Source organism: Pseudochaenichthys georgianus, chromosome 11 (assembly GCF_902827115.2).
Source record: "Pseudochaenichthys georgianus chromosome 11, fPseGeo1.2, whole genome shotgun sequence".
Classification (NCBI taxonomy): domain Eukaryota; kingdom Metazoa; phylum Chordata; class Actinopteri; order Perciformes; family Channichthyidae; genus Pseudochaenichthys; species Pseudochaenichthys georgianus.
In genome coordinates, this window is record NC_047513.1 from 14748901 (window position 1) to 14770947 (window position 22047).

The 22047-nt window shown below is 40.4% G+C and overlaps 1 protein-coding gene across 2 annotated transcripts; it reads right to left on the reverse strand.

Moving 5' to 3' along the window:
- Nucleotides 1–403: 403 nt before the first annotated feature.
- On the reverse strand, nucleotides 404–14915 carry scamp3 (secretory carrier membrane protein 3). 2 transcript variants are annotated; one of them, XM_034094821.2, is made up of 9 exons: nucleotides 14512–14915; nucleotides 14109–14195; nucleotides 5301–5414; nucleotides 4870–4990; nucleotides 4629–4757; nucleotides 2610–2769; nucleotides 2103–2204; nucleotides 1891–2008; nucleotides 404–1249 (listed from the first exon to the last, which is right to left on the reverse strand). In XM_034094821.2, the coding sequence occupies exons 1-9, from the start codon at nucleotides 14563–14565 to the stop codon at nucleotides 1100–1102; spliced, it is 1035 nt and encodes a 344-aa protein (XP_033950712.1). In that variant the 5' UTR covers nucleotides 14566–14915; the 3' UTR covers nucleotides 404–1099. The 2 variants fall into 2 exon arrangements, with proteins under 2 accessions (XP_033950712.1, XP_033950713.1); XM_034094822.2 differs by lacking the exon at nucleotides 14512–14915 and adding an exon at nucleotides 14287–14375.
- Nucleotides 14916–22047: the final 7132 nt, after the last annotated feature.

Sequence of the window (22047 nt, forward strand, 5' to 3'; positions counted from 1 at the left end):
CTAATAATAAAAGCCTTGAACCTTGAAGTTTATTAGGGTCAAGCATAAGGGGGAGAATGAGAGTAGGAAAAGCATAATTTGTCATTTCAGAATAATGTCAACATGTCGAGAATAAAGGGAAAATGTTGTTAAAAAGTCGAACTCTGTGCCAGGCATACAACAAATATGTTGCTATATATTTGGAGAAAAAAACATCAACATTTGGAATGTTGATGTGCGCACATTACTTAACTTTATTCTCAACATTAGCCTACAACTTTGATCTCCAAATGCAAAATAAATAAAATGTCTTGCTATTCTGGTTTATTCCCTTTATTCCCTTTATGCCTACTGGCATATAATCCTGTTTATAACTTATAATGTAAATGTAAATTAGATAAGGCAATAATAACTTAGGGTAGTGTATGTTATGAGTATGCATGACAATATATTTTTATTAAAACCAAGACAGTAACATAATAATAATAATCGTTAAACCACAAACAGCACCAACAGAACAGTAACAGATATTTTTAAAACCAAAACAACACAAGTTCATAGTCTTTCCAGTATGACAGGATTTGGCAAACAGGTAAATAGGCATTCTTATTTGGAATAATAACAAAACATGTTAATTTACACTTAAGCAACAGAGAAATTAGTTGTTAGAATGGCATCATATCAGTGTTCAGCTCCAACTCAAACATGGCTCCTTCTAAACACAATGTACATCCTGGTCATTTAAAATGGCAATTATCCAGGCTTACACTGTCCTACATGGCACACAGCTGGTCCTTCCATAAAAAAGCATGTTCCCTGCATTTACGTTTCATACAGCTTCAGCCTTTATTTTTTTCACATTTCGTATCATCTTTCCATTCCAACAATCAACACAATCCGATTTGTTGACTCCTAGTTTGGCAATGTAGCTAACTTGTCCTGTACACCCTTTGAACTTAGAGAACCCCACCTGTCTCATGCATGAGCCCTGAAGTCCAGATGCTCAGGGGTAATTATACAGACCAATTCTAATCACCTGTGGGGAAATAAATACCAAAGAGATCCTCTATCGAGCTGAGAGGGCTCTCCTTCTCACCCTCCCAGCCCCTCTCGTGCCTCTCTATCGAGGTGCGTTGAAGGCCCCCTGGGCAGCGCTGGTTGCAGCTGTGGTGGCGGCCTGGCGTACCGCCTGATTGGACATGACACCGGTGGCGAACTCGGCTTGGGCCTTCTGGAAGCTGGCATCGGTCTGCCTGTACTGACTGTGGATCTAAAGAGGGGAAGAGCAATAGCACGCTGACACCCGATACATGAAGCAATTCATCCTCATATCATGCACATTGCGAGGCGGAAAATGATCCGCAGAACCTGATATGGAGGCTATTCTTCAGACTGTTTGTTTTCTGCTGACTGCTGCATGACAGGTGGACCACCTGGGCACAATGGGTGCAAGTATTTCCAGAGAGATAGATAGTGCAATTTGTCTAGCAGTAGTTTGTAGCCTGATGAAAGCATTTATTATTTAAGTATTTTTTTACCTAGACCTACTTGTCCTTCCGCTTATTAATTTGTAGTAATTTACATTAATAAATATATTATAAATGTGCTGCATTTATGTTTAAAAAATATGGATTTCAAATTTTGCATTTATCAAATCTAATTTCCATATTTTCCCCTAGAATTTACCACACAGAATGAGTGCTCAATAAAACATTTTGCAAGGTTTTTAATTGTAAGCTTTTGCATGTAATTGATAAGTAAATAAATAAGGATAAATAAGACTTGTATTATATTAAACAAGTTGTGTGTGAGTTTTCAAATCTGTACTTAGTGTCAAAAGTAAAAACCTACATTTGAGTCACTACCCGTTTATTTTCACTCCATGTAAAATGTGTTATATTCTGTTTTCACCTTCTGCAGCATGACGACCCCCATGGCGGTTTGGGCAGTGAAGCAGACGGCATTCATCATCATGATTGCACCAACGGGGACACTGGTCTTTAGAGCAGCCAGGCTCACGATCCATCCGCTGAGGAGAAGAGACAGTGAGACAGAGAAATTAACAGAGGACAGAAACTGAAAGGAGCCATGTGTCTGTACAACACAGAAATGCTTAAGTATACCTGAAACCCCATCCAGGGATACCAATAGTCATGATGACGTTGGTGACCACTTGGGCGAAGAAAATGAAGAAGAAGACGAAGAAATTGAAGGAGCTGTCACTCCTAGAGGACAAAAATCACAGAAAGAGAAGTGAAACATAGAGCTTGTTTTAATATTTAAAAGGATTTTGACACAAAAATAAGTGTCCTATCTGTGATGCAACAAAGAATATTTGTTTCTTAACTGAACGAAAATTAAAGTGATTCCATTAGAATGAATTGCCATTTTAAATGAATTTAAAATACTTTGGTCAGGGTAATCACAAGACATTGTTGTTTTATGAGGTATTACAGTTGATATTCCTGGGTTGTGAACTGACAACACAAGACATTCGAAAATATTACCTAGGATTTTGTGAAACTTGGATTCACATTTTATTATAATTTTACAGACCGAATTATTAATAATAATAATATAGCTTGTTTTTTTATTTTGTTGGGCTTTTTCATGGGGATGGTGGTACACACCTGAATGCTTTGTACATGGGTCTGTACCAACAGATGAAGGAGCATGGGGAAAAGAGGAGGGCCCAAAGGATGGCTAGTCCCAAGCCAACTCCCCCCGAGGAGTCCACACAGAACATGGCCAGGGAGGAGACCAGGTTGAAGAGCAGTGTGCAAGTGCCGACTGGACCATGAAGAAAAAAGCAGAAAAAGGAGACAGAAGGATAAATGAGAATAGCTGAATGAACGGGGGGGATCTCTTTGTTGCTTCGTGACAGCGCTGGGGACTTCAAAGAACATAAATCAAACACACCTCAGCTCCCTTTGAAGAAAGAGCCAACCTGTCAGGACATTGGCTGATGCAAATTATGACATAATGTATTACTTTTCTTTGCCTGCTGCTTGGTTTAGAATTGGCTTTTTCAGTTTTCCTTTGGTCCAGGCTCAAGACTCAAGATCTATGTTCAATATTAGGTTTTATGCTCGGCCACTTCCCATCGTATTCGGTCACTTTCTGCCTCAACCCTCTCACTCTCCCTCTGTTTTCCATTTTAAAAATCAGTATTAATGTTCATTTTAAAATATGTTCTTGTTTACAAAAGCACACACATCCAGATAATAAAAGTCCTCAATCTGGCAGTGAAGCGTCAGATTTCTTGAACAAACATTCCCGCTCCGACCTCAGACAGCGCAGGAGGAGTCACACAGGCTTGAGTCGGTTCTAGCTTTTTCTGAAGTGATTCTCTCATTTATAAAATCACCCCCTTCAACTAATGCATCTTCACACTTCAGATGAGTATGGCAAAATTAATGAACTTCACCTGTTGATTATCTTGCTTAATATGTGATAATATGCATACATGTCTGAAGCAGGGTTTCCGTTAGCTGGTAATTACCGGTTTTTAGCTGGTAAAATGTATTAAAAAACGGTAAATTCAAAACCTGCCGGTCAACATGTCCGGTAATAATTTTAGGGATGCTCCGATCGATTGCCGCCGATCATTATCGGCCGATATTCACTCTTAATAGTTTGATCGGTGCTTTCTATTAAGGCCGATCATCTACTATAAGTAGTTTGTTTGAATGTAACAATTATGTTGTTTGTTGTTTGGGGAAGCGTATCATTTATTGAAAAATTAATAACTTTTCGATCTGTTACGATTATAAACTGAAGCAATATAAAAATGAGCCCCATTAACTGAGTTTTAAACATCAGCATATCCGGTCATAGTCCGGTAATTACCTGCTAACGGAAACTCTGCTACACCATTCTTATTATTATTGAAACATGACCGGTAAATTTAGAATTTGTCCGGTAAAATAAATTATTTCCGGACACTTGACCAGCAAGAAAAAATCCTAGCGGAAACCCTGGTCTGGAGCTGAAATCTGAAAGCCAGGTTTAAAATTAAAGGTACATTTTTTTGAAACATTAAACTCTGAGGTTTTTACAGAGGAAATTGGCATAGCACTTTTTTTATGAACTCCATAAATCTGAAAATACGGTCAAAAGCCATAAAAACAACTTTAGAATATGGAGGAAGTGAAACTGGAAGTTTTTGTGTATGTAAGTGCTGCTGAAGTGGAGATGTGTGGGTCAGTTTGAAAAAAGATATGATTAAAAAAAGATTATACACTTGCAAGACATAACAAGTGAATAGGGTAAACATGTATATACAGCACCACTAAATCTGCTAGTTGATAACTTCAAATGTATGTTTAGATATGTATATGAGACATTATCTAATGTTAACTTAAGTTGAATTAAGGAGCAAATAGTAAATGTGTATTTTGGGTGTTTTCATTCCGCTAGTCGGAAGAAGAGGCAAAATTGCTCAAACTCTCAAGATTGACCAGTGCATCAAAACATAATGATTTGACAAGTGTCTTTCCTAAAGTGTCAGCAGGTGAATATTTAAATTTTTCACTTCAATCACACACCCTATTTATTAATACTGCCCCAGATATGCACCGTAAGTAACTTTATCACACTGATGCTAATAATTCACACAACAGTGCAGAGCAAAAGTTAGAGGAACTCACACATCCAGAAGTAGTACATGATGGTGACGGTGCGCTGGAAGCGCTGCGTGATCTCCACATTGATGTCCTGGTAGAAGCAGGGGCCCACAGGGCAGAACGATGGCAGTGGGGGCCAGTTATTCTGACGGGCTGATGAAGACAACAGTGGGAAATCATCAATCAAGGCAATTTCTTTTTAACTCCCTAAATCAATTACACATTTAGGTATCTTAAGCATTGGTTTCCCGCCTCCCTCTCTTACTGGCTCCGGGTCCCAGGGCGTGTGACTCGAGCTCCCGCTCTCTCCTCTCCAGCTCCCGGGCTTTCTTCTCCAGCTCCTCCTGCTTCCTCAGCAGCTCTGCTGTGGTCGCGTTCACTGCCGTCTAACAGAGTAAGACATAAAGTAGAAGATGAATTAGAACTGCATATCAAGTTTCAAAGAGAGAGGTTGTGCAAGTAATAAATAATAAAAAGGATTGTGTTAACGATCTGTTATAAGAGATTCACATGGCCATTCATATATAAACAGTGAGCCTTTTTTTTCTCACCAAGGACTCCCATTGAGATTAAGAATCTATTATTTTATGTAAAACAAGGCCAAGAAGTGCAGCGGCATTTATAACCACACAAAAATACTTCAGGAAACATAAAAAGGAAACAACTGTCTGTGTCTCTTCTCGGCAGCATGTGTACCTGGGAGGTGTAGGAGCCATAGTTGCGAGGCTCAGTGGGCGTCGTCCTGCTGGGGGGAGTCTGAGCTGGCACAGCTGGAGCAGAGGGAGAGGTGGCTTCATACGGAGGTGGAGGCTGGAGAAAGAAACAGACATACATCAGTGTGACCTCATCCTGTATGCACCAACTTCAACACTTAAAAAGGGCAGGGCAATATATTAATATTATATTGATATAGCAATATGAGATGGGATATTGTCTTGGATTTTGTGTATGTACATTTCTGAGCTTGAATCAAATGTTCTACTTCTTCTATCATCACATTTCTCCTTTACATTTAATGAAAACAACAATAGTAAACCCTACAATTTTGCACAGGAATTTGGTAAATAAATATTGGGATATTTATTTGTATCACAATGCCCAGCCCAGAGATGGAGTACTCGAGTCCTGGACTCGGACTCGAGTGCCGATTTTCGGGACTCGTGACTCGACTCGGACTCGCACACTGATTTTCATTTCATTTCATTTCAAACCTTTATTTAATGAGATTGATCCCATTGAGATCATAGATCTCTTTTTCAAGGGAGACCTGCAGCATATAGGTTCCACATGAAACATAAAACAATAAAGGACATTATATTTACAGGATACATTTACATAGTTATAGACATTTACAAGTGCCCATAGTATCAACAAGCATTTCATTTAGCCTAGCTTTAAAAACATGCAGAGGAATGAGATTGCTCAGTTTCAATTCTTGCTGAAGATTGTTCCAAGCAAGTGGAGCTGCGCACATAAAAGCTGTCTTACCTAAGACAGTCCTTGCTCTTGGCACATCTAACAATACTACATCATGCGATCTCAGACAATAGCTGCTTGCAACTCTCTGTGTTATCAGAGAGCAGATATAATACGGGAGTTTACCCAACAAAGCTTTATAAATAAACGTGTACCAATGACTGAGCCTCCGTACAGAGAGTGATGGTAAACCTGCCTTGGTATACAGTGTACAGTGATGAGTAAGTGCTTTACAATTTGTGACAAATCTCAGTGCGCTGTGATATGCGGCATCTAACTTGTTCAGGCAATGGGCAGGTGCATTCATATACAACAAATCACCATAGTCCAGCACAGGTAAAAAGGTCATAGTGACTAGCCTTTTCCTGGCCTCAAGCGAGAAACAGGACTTGTTTCTGAAAAAGAAACCTAGTCTAACCCTCAGCTTTTTAAGCAGGTTATTTACATGAAGTTTAAAAGTAAGACAATCATGTAACAGGTAATCACTTCAAGTACTTGTCCTTGCATAGTAACAATATCCAAAACAGGCTCTGGTGTCTTTTTAGCTTTTGAAATTAGCATTACCTTAGTATTATCAACATTTAAAAGAAGCTTAAGTTCAGCAAGCTGAGTCTGAATAATGTTAAAAACAGCCTGTAATTTAACACCAGCCTCCTTAATGGAGGGACCTGCACAGTACATCACGGTATCGTCCGCATAAAAATGTAAAGTAGCTTCATTCACATTTTCACCTAAACTGTTGATATATATGGAGAATAAAAGTGGTCCTAAAACAGAACCTTGAGGAACACCATTAGCAATGTTTAACCACTCAGAAGACAGCCCATCAAAGTGAACACATTGGGACCTTTCAGAGACGTAGTTCACAAACCAACCCACTGCATTGCTGGATATGCCAATACTGAGTAGCCTCTGCTTTAAGATGCGATGATCGACGGTATCAAACGCTTTCGAAAGGTCAATAAATAGGAGCTGCACAACTCTGCTTATTATCTAAAATACTCGATTTACTTATCGATACTTGATTGACGCGACTCGGACTCGTGAATTCTCTCGTACGCTGACTTGGACTCGGACTGGTGAATTTCCCCCCCCCCCCACTCGGACTCGGACTCGACTTGTACATTGACGCTCTGACTTGGACTCGGACTCGTGCATTTTTCCCCCCACGATGACTCGGACTCGACTTGTACATTGACGATCTGACTTGGACTCGGACTCGAGCAAGTTTTCTCTGGAGTCTGATGTCCTCTATCCTGGCATGTGCACCTGTGAGGCGAGTTCACGGACTGGGCCCCGCTATTCCAGTCTAGAGATGTCTAGTAGTAGTGTCTATAGAGACACACCCCGCATCGTGCTGTATGCTTTCACACATTCTGCTTCCACATTGGAAAAGAGCAGCGCAAAATGCTCGTTATGTGGAAACAATATTGAAGAGAAGCCTCCGTAACACTACTCTAAGGATCGAGTTCAGACATATAGGCTGTCTTGAACACTATCATCAGAGTAACGTGATCTAATCAATAAATAAAGATTCAGCCGATAACACGAAAGCATATGACTACTTAACATGCAGAACGAAGTCATTTTGCATGCTAAGTAGCCATGTGCTTTCTGGGGCTAAATCTTTACCAGTAAACCGATTTAACCGGTAAGTTCCTTGAAAATAAGAGTAGCCTACAGATCTTATTACTATCAAAATAAGTGCAAAACGAAAACTTTACCATAGGAAAATATTGGCATACAAATATATTCACTTCTCTAAAAAGGTAAATCATTTTAAATATAGTAAGACATATTAAAAAAATTAAATTAAATTATTATTGTAAATTTACAATAATAATAATAATAATAATATTAATATTACTCATAAGCTTTATATTTGTATAGCACCTATTACAAGAATTGTAGCCAAACTCGCTTCACAGCAGTTCAATAGACAGATTAGTATAACATGACAGGATAAAAGCAATGTAGAGGAGCAGCTACATTTAACACATATATCCACGAAGGTTAATACATGAAGACTTGTGACTCGGACTTGACTTGGACTCTTCTTAGGTGACTCGGATTTGGACTCGAACATAGGTAATGATGACTCAGACTCCACTCGGACACTCCTTGGGTGACTCCGACTCGGACTCGACTAATGGCGCATTTCCACTGCAGCGGGTAGCCCCGTTTAAGCGTCCTGAACCGTCCTCAAGCAGCCAGGCCAGTTTTTGGTGGCATTTCCATATAGCCTAGTACCGGCTAGCGGGTACTTTTTCCCTCTTTTTCCGGCCCCATAAAATCGTGGTTCTATCAGACCAGGCCAGGGCTGTGACGTCAACACTCGACTGCTGATTGGTCAGAGAGAATCGTCACAAGATCGCGCGCGAGATCATCCCTCGCGTCACATATATATCAAGAAGCAAGCTTGCAGCATTTTGTAAACGGAGGAGCTACAAAAATGGCAACGTCGAAGAAAAGCACACCGTGGTCGACCGAGGAGGTGACGACGTTCCTACATCTCATTGGGGATGATAAAATCCAGCGGGAGCTCGACGGAACAACGCGAAATGTGAAAGTGTTCCAGGATGTCTCTGCACAGATGTCCGAACGCGGATTTTCGAGGACTTTCCTGCGATGTAGGGAAAACGGCAACGGCTTTACTGGAGTCCCTGCAAGGTACGCTCACTTCTAACAAAGAAGTCTATTTTTTCCTTACATTAATGTTCGACAACCCGTGCTTTTATGGAGCCCCGAAGAGCTACATAGCTAGCTAAGGCAGATAGCCTAGGCAGATAGCCTTAGCTAGAGCTATTGTTTGCTAACACCATATGTGCCATTGTTTACGTTCAGTTTTTCTTTTCTATAGTTGTTGTTGCTATTTAGTATTGTGCTGCAGTAGTTTGTGGAATTAACAAGTCATTTTGCTGTTCTAGATGATTACATTGGGACTCGTGAGGAGGAACATTCCCGAACAACGGTTGATGGCAGTGTTCCGTCCACATCGTCATCGAATCCAGAACGGACCCCAGCCGAAGAATCGACACCAACTCAACCACCAACACCGAGTGCCATCCCGACACCGCAGCGTGTGGTTCTAGGTAAGAAATAGAAATGGCAAAACGACTGGAATTGTGTTTTGTTTTTTTAAACCTTGGATCATCCATCGTCAGTAATTAAAATAAGCTATATCACTGTGTGGAAATGCTCTGTTACAAGTAAAGTCTTAGCTAGTAAGCAGCTAGTACAGTTGTGTGTGACATCCTATCATATACATATATTTATATTCATTATCAACAGGCTGGACATAATGTAATTCACTTTCACAATCATTGTAAACATCTAGGGCCAGAACTTTCTTTAGTTCACCTTACTGTTGTTCTGTTTATACATGTTATTCTTATATCCTTGTGTGACCTGTACCTGTGCTGTGTGTTTTCCTTATTGCTAATTATTATCTTATTGTCACCCAGGCAAGAGGAAACGAGGAGGAGAGGATCGGGCCCAGCAGGAACGGCACCATGACTGGGCAGCCGACGTGGCCCGTCTCCTCCCTGATACTTCAAAAAACCTTAATAGTTATTGTACATATTATATATTTTTTATCTAGTTAATTTTTAAATGCAACATTTGTACGTCCTTGTTTATTTATTTTCTTTAAAATGTTCATTTTATATTTACAATTCCATGTATATGTATGCTGGCTGCAATACAGTTTTACATTTTTTTATTTGTATTGTTTAATGGCATGCCTTTTTGATACAACATTTGTATTTTTATACTGCCATCAATAAAGTACTTCTTTGACTTATCGTATCTCTTGTTGATAATGAATGGCACCCAACATAAAAAAAATCATAAACATACATGAATTTATAAAGCAATAACAAACACCATCAGTTAGGAAAAAGCCCCTTACTTTTAAGAGATTTAAAGCAAGAGATTGAGTTTGCTAGCTTGAGGTCCTACTCTAAAACATTATTACATGTTTATTTTGTAATGGTATTAAGAATACATGATAAATACATGTAGAAATTGCTCAATTGTAATACCCTCGTTCTACTAGACTCAAACAACACATTCCTTATATATTTCAAAGATGAGAGAACAAAATAAACCTATAACCCATTCAAGCAAGCTTTTAACATGTCTAGAAGAAAGATTGAGGTTATATTTAATATATTATTTTATGTTGTGGATACTTTAGTCTCCATCCATGTTTACAATTGTCCACACTATTTTACACTTGCATTTATGAATATAGTTTTGCTGTGTTTTACACTTTAGTATTTATGTTTATAGTTAGCTTTGATATTCGCTTAATTTATTAGAAAGATTTTCTTTTCATGATCTGATATTTCCTCAAATGTTATTATTATGGGGCAGTACTTACTGGTGCTTGAAATTCAAATATTTACTAAATATTCAATTCAGATAACATTTGTTTAAAAAATTTGACAAACACATCAATATGAAAAAAAAAAAGATGTATTTATGTTCAATACAATGAATGCAATACAATGCATATGTAGGTATTCAGGTAGCGCATCAAAGACACCTTGATACACTGCTACCCCAGGCTCTGCTGCTGGTGCATTCCACCCATCATCATAGTCCTCTCCATGACTCTCGCAGACGTTATGCAGAGCACAGCATGTCAGCACCATGGATTTCACAATAAACAAGAAAACGATCGCTTCCACATCCTCCATTGTTGCGTGTGTTTTGTGAGTTGTGTCGCATTGAAAATGACGTCACTGCAGTTTTACCCAGCGTCGCTCCGCCCAAAAAGCCGATCGTCCCGCCTACACTGCGTTGCTACCCCAGGTCCTAAACTGTAATGGAAATGCGCCACGGCCTCGGACGGCCAGCGAGGCAGGCCGAGGCCTGAGCGAGGACGCTTAGGGACGCTTAAAGGGAAATGGAAACACTTTTCAAACTGCTTTCCATGCGACAATATTCCCATTAGGAAATGTATTTATCTAGTCTATTTCCAATGTAAACGATCGAGATACGCGAATTTACTTTTTGAAATACGTGCCTAATGACCATGGGCGCTTCCATTGCTCCGGGACTTTTCCAGTGACGTCACTGAGTGGGTATGGCTTCCTGGGCCAAAGCTCAATAACAAACAACATGGCGTGCAATGCACCAGTAGTTTACATTACAAGAAAACGGTCGTCGTCAGGAGTTTATTGTATTGCCCCAGGCTGCACAAATGGATTTTATACGAAGAAGGAAGAAGTACATTTCCATAGGCTGCCACTAAAGGATGAGAAGCTGCTCAAAGTCCAGTCTGGATGCCTGGTTCAATACAAAACATCGGATTTGAAGCCAGGATCTGTTCCCACAATATTCAATTTCTCAACGTATGCAGTCGGGAACACCGACCGTCCCAGCACGTCGGCCGCGCAAGACAATGACAGTGTCAACAAACGTGAAGTTCGAGTCACCAAACGAGCTGCTTCAGCTGCCGAGAGAGAGGTAAATATTGCAGCACTACCAGATTACTAGCTCACACATGTATTTACTGACACAGTGTGACCTTATTAATTAACGCAATCGCGTCCAAACTAAATGGTAGCTATTATTATGACGTACAATAGAGAATTGGGGGTGTTCTATAGCTCAACTAATTAAACTGGCATACACACACTCATCTGTCGAAAACAGCCCTAAAAAGGCTAGTATTGCTGGACTAGGTGTTCAATGGATGGTATTGCAGGACCCAGAGCGCACGGAGCACAGAGCGGACAGCAGATAACGGAATTGCAGTTGTATTGCTTATAGATTATCAGAACATTTCAAAGGGGACACAGCCCCATTGTATATTAACCTATGGATTAACTACATCATCGTTTTTATCGTTGTAATGCCATTGAAGACCAGTTTAGACCAGACAATGAGGAAGGTAAGCCGTTAGCCTGGCGTATGTTAGTACCTAGCGCCACTTGTTTTGATGTACGTTTTTGTTGATAAGCTCGCGAGTTTGTATCGTTCAGTGTTGAGGTGGGCACCGTTAGATTCTGTGTCTCCTTGCGATCATAAACGATGTGTTGGATGTGCGGCTAGGATAAGTAATAAGGGAGCTAGGAGTGATTTTCGGTGCAGTAATAAGTTAGCATTTTTCGCTCGGGGCTAATTCAGAGGCTCACTGTTAGCATTGTGGTTTTTTTTTTTTTTTTTTTTTTTAATTCCGGATCGTATGCCACTCTATTCGACCGAATCGGTTCATAAGCATAGGCCATGGGATGCCTGGTAACTGTAGATGCTTCCACATCAATGTCATCTCCCGATGAATAGTCAAATTCATCGTTCAAAACGTCGATCTCATTGCAAAATTCCTCCATCGCTGCCATATCTGCTACGTTGTGTATGGATACCTGGAGCGAAGACCCATCCAGTGACGTCACCATTTGGGACTCCCCTAATGGCGGCGGCCTGGTCCCGGAATTCCCCACCCAGCCGGCAGATAATTAATTTTCTTTTGGCGAGTAATATCATATACAATAAATATTACGATCAATATCCATTGTAAAATGAATAAACTACCGGAATATTATAACTGTAATTGGTGTTTCCTTTCCCCTTTAAACGGGGCTACCCCGTTGCAGTGGAAATGCGCCATAAGACTCTCCCTTGGTGACTCGGACTCGAAGAGTGGTGATTCGAGAGTGCCTTGGACTCGTGAATTGGTGACTTGACTACAACACTGGCCCAGCCTTACACGTAAACCTTTTTTTTTCAAACAAAAACTAAACTGCAGCTGTGTAACAACAATATGGCCACAGAGGAGTTGAAATACAGAGTTTAAAATGTATCTATTTATTTGTATCAGATTGAGACATTCATGTCTACAACAATATAAGAAGCTTTCAATAACAGATTTGCAAAGACTAGTTCAGCTTCAAGTACAAATGTAGTTCTTGTTGCTGCAGTATTTGCCAATATCAACAGCTGTCAGGAAGTACACATGAACCCAAGCTGTTTCTTAGAAGCAGCAAAGATATTCAATTCTAGAATCATGTATATCGCAAAGCAAGTGTATATTTCAGCTACTCTGTTTATAGTAATAGGTCTTTGATGAACATATTACAACATCAAGTGTCCTCATTAAAGGTTCATTGAGCAGGATCTTTCTAAAGGCAACAGTGTAAAGACTTAAACTAAAACTACCCCTCTCAATCATCACTTGTATGAATTTCTCCAGCCTTACTGTGTCTTAGCTAGTTTGGGTTATTCTTATAAAGAAAATGCAGGTCAGTAGAGCGCACCATTTAAGCTCAAGGTCTGCTGGCATTGAATGAGGGCGTTACGGTGGTATAATTTCCCAATTTAGTATAGACTGGCTGCAAAAAAACAAACTGCAAGCATCTGCGATTTGTTCAGGGAGACGAATAGAAGGAATGAAGGAAGTGAAACTAAATTGCAATTTCAAAACTGAAAGCGTGCCGATAGACACAGTAAACACATTAGACATCTGAATAGAAAAAGTTTAAGTATGGGATTGAAGATTTAATAAATTGCAATTCATTCACATTAACTTTCTTCATCTTGCTGCTAAATGTGGGATCATTTAATTTAACTTGCACATTACCTTGAAGTAAATGTGGAGCCAGTTTCTGTTTCTCAATTTTGTTGTCACAAATCTGAAATTAACTGAATGAAGATGTGTTTGATGATGATTGTCAACATTATATATATGTTTTCTGTTTATATAGCACATTTGCTTTACATCAAACCTGAACAATACATTTAATTTTATCAGACGGAAAACAATAAAATCAATAGAAAACAATCAAATAAACACCAAAATAATGGAAAAACGGGTTAAATAAACGGGCAATAGCATTTTGTTGCCCTAATGTACCCTTCACACTTTGTATACTGTACAGTGTTTGCCCTCACAGAAGAAAACAAGGCGGGACAAGCCCTGGCATGACACGAAAGGAAGCTGTTGTGTTGTATATTATCTATCCAGTACACTATCAGCAATTATCCCTCATTATCTCACAGATAATACAACATATTACTCACCCCAGGCCCAGTAGTGTTATCAAACGGGTTGTAAAGGTCCAGTGTGGCATAACCCGTGTTGCTGCTGTGTTGAGTCACTGCAGGGTCCTAGAAGATCAAAACAAATGGTTTATGGGTTGATTAGCACATAAATAAATATGACTTGGCCTAATGGAACATTCATCCAAATTCGACAAACCTGAGCGGCTTCTATTGATGTGTTCATCGTTAATAATATGAGCTACAAGTGGGCAAAGCTTGAAAGGAGGGCGGAAAGGCCGAGGCAAAAAGGGACACACGTCACATGAGCAACAACACGCCTGCTATTAGACAGAGCCAACATCAGGGACTTCTGCACATCACACAATTAAAACACTGCACCGAGGCAGGATATTACATTATATTCATATTTCATTTCACCCACCTGGAAAGGGTTGGGGTCCTCCATTGGCTCTGGAAAGCTTGTGTATTTTGACATATCGATGGCTTGGTGTTATGGAAAGGGGAGCTAATGTCAATTAGCCACCGCTCGCTGCTAACGGTGAGTCTCTTCCAGCAGATAAAAAAAGATGCGCTTGGTTCTTTTGTTAATCGAGAGGAAGGGCGGTGTTAGTCGGTGTATCCAGTCAACTAGCTACCCGCCCCTCCGGTGGTCATCTCTCCACAGTTTTGGGAACAGGTGAACACGGCAACGGACAAGTTGAACGCTGTGTTCCCCGGTGTGTGTCTCCTCTCTAGTCCCGGCTGCCCGGATCACAGCAGAGCAGATGCTTTCTCCCGCAAGAAAAACAGCCAAGGAACCGGAAGTAACCAGCACAAGTCTGGCGGTCATGTGACTGCTGCTGCGGCAGACAAGCACGTGAGAGCAATTTTATAAATATACATTTTATTGAATAAAATCCCCAAAAGATCTCTCGATGCATAATAACATTTATTAATAACAATCATATAACAATCATCTTTTTATAGCTCACATATTTATTTATTTATTCTACAATAAACAGTATGTTTTCCTGTATCATTCATCAAAGATAGCAGAAAAACATGCATTATGTACAAAGGAGGGGACTTTGACAGAGGATTACTCATACAGGATTACTCACACAGTACACAGTAAAAGTACTTCATTTTATTTCTGGTATGTCAAACCAGCGCCATATAGATCAAGAGAACAACTCTATTATATGGCTCTGAGTCAAACTACCGAGTCCAACAGTGTCAGTTTTCTTAAGAACTTGTGGTAAAATATATTTGTATCACTCGTCAAATATAGCAGGAAAAAAATGAAGAGCAGCTGATTTGAAAAAACAAACTCGAGAGACGGCTGAGGCTGCGGCCCCACGAGGACGAATTCGGTCGTTTGCGTTACTGTTTAGTGTCATATAGACCGTTCGGCCACACGAGGATGACCGAATATGGCACTAAACGACTGAGGAAACGACAACGGGTCCCAAGGTGGATAGAAATGCATACGCCACTCTCTGGGGGGTCAAACAGCTCTGTGTGTGCGCCCTATACGGACATTTTCAGATCACTGATAGTGATTGCGCAATAGCCCCGCCTCTCCCCACCTCTTCTGCTCACCTCCGCTTACCCCGCGCCAGTGCTGAATTGTTTCGCCACCAACAACAACAACAATGGCGGATCGCAGAGTTGCTATCGTGCTCCGGACGCTATTGACCATGCTACAGTTGTTTGTGCAACATCTACAGCAATAATGATGAGGCAATAGCCCCGCCTCTCCCCACCTCTGCTGCTCACCCCCACGTCAAAGTAAACTGCACCCTGAATTCAGATTATTTATCTTTCTCTCGCGAGTGAAGTCTAATCTGACAGGACGGAGACACGCAGCTCTGCTCACCTGCAGCTCCTCCCTCTGCAGCAAAACACACACTTCAAGTCAGATCATCACCCTTAGCTATTTTAATTACCTCTCAAACGACCTAAACTAGTTATAAATATGTTTATTTTTACAGTCGGCCGGGTCACTGATTACTGGATGAGCTGCTGCATGAGACAGACACTGGCGCTGTCCGAAGAGAGGGAGGAAAAAGAGAGGCTCCGTGTATTTTATCATTATATTATATAGAGTCGTTATTCATTTGTTTTAAAGCTCAATAAATAACAAAGAAGACATTTGACCGGCACTTTTATAATTTTGTCCGGAAGATTTCAACTTTAATACACGCTGACTGGCGAAAAACTCTGCCCGGTTCCCTCGGCCCCCACCACGGAGAATAAACAGAAGGGCAACCATGACAACCTTCTTCTTCGCTCCTTTTGTGGAGGAAGTTACAGCGCCACCTACAGGCTCCTGCATATGTACTGCAGCTTCTCCAGCGGTTGGAGCTAAACGGAGCGGTCTCGTGTGGGCAGACACTATCCGGATAATTATTGCATGTGGACGGAAGCCGTTTGCGATTGCGTTTGCGTTAATCCTATGCGTTTAGCCGTTTTCGTCCTCGTGGGGCCGCAGCCTGAGTGACCACAGTGCAGAATCGCTGTATAGTTTACATCTCCTAACAATGTTGTCCATTTCAGACATAGGCTTATTATATTTACAGCCCTTAATAACATCCATTTTCTGGGCTCAATATGTGTCTTGGCCGTGTTTGTTGTGATCGCTAAATTCCCCTTGTTTATAATAATCACCGTTCCTTCAACAGGATACTGTAGTGATTCAAAGTGTGATTTTAGCAAACGAGTAGGCTTGTTTGAGACAAGCAAGACCTGCGCAGACCTGCGCAGTTGCGATCAACGTCTTGCTAGTGCGTTGCATGATGGTTAGTCATTTTGTCCGACTTGCTCTGGAGGCTCGCCCACATGAGACTTTGAAATCTCGCGGGACAAAGACGCCCGCAGCCTTGAGAGCGAGGCGAGTTGGCGCAGTTGCTCTCCACGAGCTGCGGAAGCGAAATGCTTGATGGGAAACGGCTCGCTGGTATCTCGAGCTGAGCGCTCATTGGTGGTTTTTACCACGTGCTGCTGATGAAACTCTCCAATTGGCTGGCAAAAGTTTGTTGTTGTTTTGTGTCAGTTTTACGTCGCCACATCCATTCCAATTTTTCATCATTGTTCCACAATGTTTATCATCATGAAATTAATATCTATATATTTTATACTATACTGCTTACCGTTTTCATACTTTATATATCTTAGCATATTCATACACACTGTTCATACTGCTCACAGGCTGATATCTAGTGTATTCATACCCCACTGTTTATTCATCATTGAATTCATTCTATATGTTATTCTGTAGATTGTGTACATTACTTTCCACTTCACTGCTTGTTGCACCTGGTTAGAAGCTAAACTGCATTTCGTTGTCGCAGTACCTGTAATATGTGCAATAACAATAACGTTTCTCTTTAAGTTAAACCAAATCATTAAAATAAAATCTATTGTAATGTAATGATTTGGTTTAACCTTATTTATTGAATACATCATTTAAAATGGCAAGATTAAATCAAATTACATCCATGTTGTACACATCATAAAGTTTAAAGTGGCAGCTAAAGAATGAACACAGCAGCAGGTCTGTTCAATTCATGCTCATTAAGCTTCATGTGTGCGGATCTGAAGGGACTGATCATTTGTCCACTTATCAGTTTTGCAAACATTAAGAGGGAGGAGCATTTCTATTGCATCCACTTCATCTGCAACGAAAAACGCCAACGCAATTTCCGCCATTGCAAACCCAGCCAGCCAAGCCGACTCCGGTTGAAGTCGAATAGTCCATTTAGCTTAGGAACCTTCCTAAAGGAGTGAAATGACCCGGAAGTCCCTCAGTGGCAGCCATGATAAGTGCCGTTCGAATTCTCTAGAATGCTGAGAATGATAGGAAAGGAGGTTTCAAACTTCCTTTATAACCTCCTTTAGCTTAGGAACCACTGGACCTCCCTAACCGACAGGAGAAGCGAAAATGCTGCCCCACAATGCCTTGCAGCCGCAGCATTTGCCGTCACTCAACAGTCGGCCGTTCACGGAAACAACCGATTATGACCGAGAAATGATATCATGAAAGTTACGGTGTTTATTAAGCATTTTAAAACATAGGTGGTAAGTTGCCAAAGTGCTTTGTTTTGAACGTTCATCAGTATTATAATCAAAAAGAGAAATATGAACGTTAGTTTTCACTGAAATTATCAAATAAAGTCAACATTTCAGTCTTTACTGAGCTGTGTGGGGTTTGTTCAACTTTTAAAAGATGTTTGAATGGTGATATACACAGTGATAGATGTTAAGGACAAACGTTTATAATAAATACATCTGTATTGATTTTAAGATCTTTAGTTCATACAATCATACGTATTGGGATTATTTGTATTAATGTGGACCGGAGGGAGAGGGTGACGAGCATACATTTCACTTTCCTTTTTTATTTCAATTCCAACTTTGGTCATGAAGAATATGTTTCTCTGTTGTCCACGTTCATAAAGCAAAGCAGCAGCATCAGAGCACGGTGCAGAGTCTCTAGATGAGTTTACAGTAGTCCGTCGTTCTTATTAAACATCCATGTTGTAGTCCGCTGTATAGAAAACTGTGGTTTCCATAGTTTCCCCACAGCAGCAGACGCACACAATGACGTCCGCTGGCGCATCATAAACACGTCGGATAGTGAAAGTGCATTCGGATTATCTAAAGTACCGCAGTCTCTTCTCCTAAAATCCTTTTGAATTCTCCTATCCACTATCCCTTAACCCCGTGACGTTTCACTCAGAGGTCAAGGAATAGACGATAGGGTTAGAATTTAGGAGCTGATTTTTAAACTATCCGACTGCAGCCTCCGAGTCCGAGCTGTCCGATTTAAGACGAGCTTTTTGACACCTCCCCCAGCTGCGATCGGCTACTCTCGTCTACTTTCGAGGCGAGCCGCAATGTGTCTCAAACAAGCCTAGTGCTTTTGTTTTGAAATCACTTCCATGAGTTTCGCCCCGCCCCTCGCTGACCATTTAGTAAGGTAAAAAGCTAAAAACCTGGCAAAAACGCCTCTCAGACGCTCTTCCGTTTACGTGTTTAATAAAGAAAAACAAATGGACGGTAGATACACGGATTCAATCATGTTAGGCTATGTATAATTTGTGGTATAATTTATATAAAACAATGGTAAGGACGTTCCTTTTTGTCTTTAATTACATAACATATACGTTTTTAATTACATTTCCTTTTTTAAATTAATTCCAAATTAAACAAACATATATAGTATAAATAAGCCAGGATTTGAAGGAACAACTAAACTTTAAAACAATTACTTCATGCTTTGCAGTTTTAAAAAGATAATTGCCTCCTCTTCCAGTAGATGTCAGTCTTGTGTATTGAAGGAATAATTTCCCCTACTTCTCCGGTCTCAGCCCATGGTGTTTCTCATGAAGAATGAGGGACTTTAAACCACAGGTAAGTAGGTGTTTTTCAAGTGCAGCAAAAATAAACGTTTATCCTTTTATTTTGACACATTCACTTCAACATGTAATTGAAGTTAATCTTGAAGCATTGTTGCTTCAATAAATCTTATTTTCTTTCAGGCTTGTACAAAGGGTGTACTATTTGTACTGCTCATATATGACCCTTTCAGTCACCGTTTGAGCAGCAGTAGAAAGGATTACACCTATAGCTTATACTCACTTCATGGCCTAATGTACAATCCAGCCTGGTCTCTTTCCCTTTTCTTCTCCTAGAAGTTTAATGGGGTCACATGGGTGAGGGCCTTCCATAGAGGCAGTCATATGATTTCTATACATACACATAGGTCAGATTGTCACGCACATAAACAGTTCTGACACGATCCTGTTCATACTGTACATTCCCCATTTCGGGCCCACTTTGTTATTTATGAACAGATCTAGACAAACATATCATCTATAGATGAGTTGTTGCCGGGATCGCCTTAAGGGGTCACAAGATAACAGTTTTGCATCCGGTATTCTTTAATTTCTCATTTAGGTGGCTTAAAGTTTGGGAAAATCATCTTGCTCAATACTGTGTGTTACATCTAAAAGTAAAAAAGCATAGCCCTCACACATACAACTTGAAAGAAGGGTTCCAAAGATTACAGATGTTTACTTTTAAGAAGTCAAGTAGTGATGAAATGATCTTTAGCTGAACTTTTGTGAGGTCTGCTTGAACCTGCTCACACATTTCATTCATCCTCATGCCCCGGGTCTGACAGTTGACTCCTGTGACTCATCATTTCCTTTAATTGCCGTTTCATGATTGGTCCAGATGGATCTGATTCAAATGTTGGACTCCGGGAGCCTCCCTGTCCTAAAACCGCAGCATTCTTCAGCCAATGGAGCAACGAAAGGCGATGTCACTGCCAGAGGAATGAACTGGCTAACGGTTGTATGTGGAAAGTGACCCGGCTAACAAGGAGGCACTGGGTGTTGTAGACTGCTCCTAGCTATAACAGCCAAAAGTCAAAGAGATAATTCAGACAGAATTATGCATCTTGTGTATTTGGATGTGTGGGTGTGCAATGCCAATTTTCTTATTTAGCAAGTAACTTTCCATCTCCTTTTAGAGTGCAGTTAAAGCGCTGCGGTTTTGATAAGTTCTTACACCATAACATGGGTTTTAACTGAGGCTATTGAAAACATACTTTCTGCCTGGGAGACATGAAAGCACGCACTTGATGAATGAAGTTGTGTAAGCCATGCATTCTTTCTATCCGCAGACACACTCTGGAAAGTACTAAACTCAAATACAGTTTAGAGATACTGTACAGTACTTGTGCATTTTTGTTTTCCGTTACTTGTTTACACCCCTGCATTTGTTTGACATTGTTCGATACAAGTTATTTTACAGAGTAACCCTGCACAATTAATCATTGTATGGCCCTTCAGATTTACCTTGTGATCCTTAAGGGGCCCAACCCCTAGGTTTGGAACCACTGGATATATTGACCTTAATGTGTGTAAAGTAGTTAAAACCAGCTAAACCTCAACTTGCTACAAGGATGCACGATGCAGCAGTGTTGACAATCTCATAATGAAATAATATCAAGTGATTTTAGGCATGTTTTGCTGATAATACTTGAGTTTGAAAAAAAAAAAAAATACAGAACTTTGGTGTTGGTACTCTAACACGAGTAAATGTACCCAGAGAGATTATTGAGGACATTCATCCAACCTGCTGCTTGCTTGAAACTGTATATAAACTGGAAATCACTTCTGAGAGGCGCTTGAGTTCACACTGTTTAAAACACCTGAAAAAGCCATCAGTGCCTGATTGAACGGTTACAGCACTCTCATCAGGAAGTGCCTGAGAAACCCTGAAGGTCCATTCATAACATCGAGGTTCAGTCTGTCACATGCTGAACCACGCAGTTGAGTTTTTGTTGAGTAAACAAAAGATTTGAAGGACTCTACTGTTAAATACTACATATGTCTAAACATGTTAAGCCTGTTTGCGTAATATGTTGCATTCATAATGTTAAAAAGGTTTCTTGAGAGGGAGCAGCTGGAAATCTTCTTGGACACTGTAAGAGAAAGCCACGTAACACTTTGTACCTGAGTGCAAAGCCAAACCAAAAAGAGTGGGGGATTTTTTTATTGAGCTCATTCTGTAAGTAGGTGCAGCTGGAGAGGGGGGAAATAGAAAGCATAACCTCTCTGGATGCTTTGAAATAACTTTCTCATGACATCTTTCTCTTTCCAACTCTCACTGTCCTTCCCACTCCCTGTTTCCTTCTGGTCTTAGCCAAATGTCCCTCAAAGCAAAGTTTACCAGATATAAATTGTGTAAGCGGGAGTTTTTAGTCTAATTGAATACATACTGTAGTGAGCTATGATGACATAAGAGCACACAGAGGACAAGGTACTGGACTGGGAATGGAAAGATTGAGGGGGAAAGGGTGGGGATTATCTGGAGAGTATGAATGGCAGGCAATGATGTAAAGTGATATGCAGATGGGCGACAAGGGAATGGGAGGAGGCGACATAAAGAACGAGTGTTTGAAAAG

What these genes read in the sequence shown, in the direction of transcription:
- scamp3 (XM_034094821.2), bottom strand. Translation starts at nt 14,565, where the DNA reads ATGTCAAAATACACAAGCTTTCCAGAGCCAATGGAGGACCCCAACCCT. An exon ending in AGGACCCCAACCCTTTCCAG is followed by an intron (nt 14,196 to 14,511) that starts GTGGGTGAAATG and finishes TTGATCTTCTAG; the next exon opens with GACCCTGCAGTGACTCAACA. An exon ending in CATGTACTACTTCTGGATGT is followed by an intron (nt 2,770 to 4,628) that starts GTGAGTTCCTCT and finishes TTCATGGTCCAG; the next exon opens with TCGGCACTTGCACACTGCTC.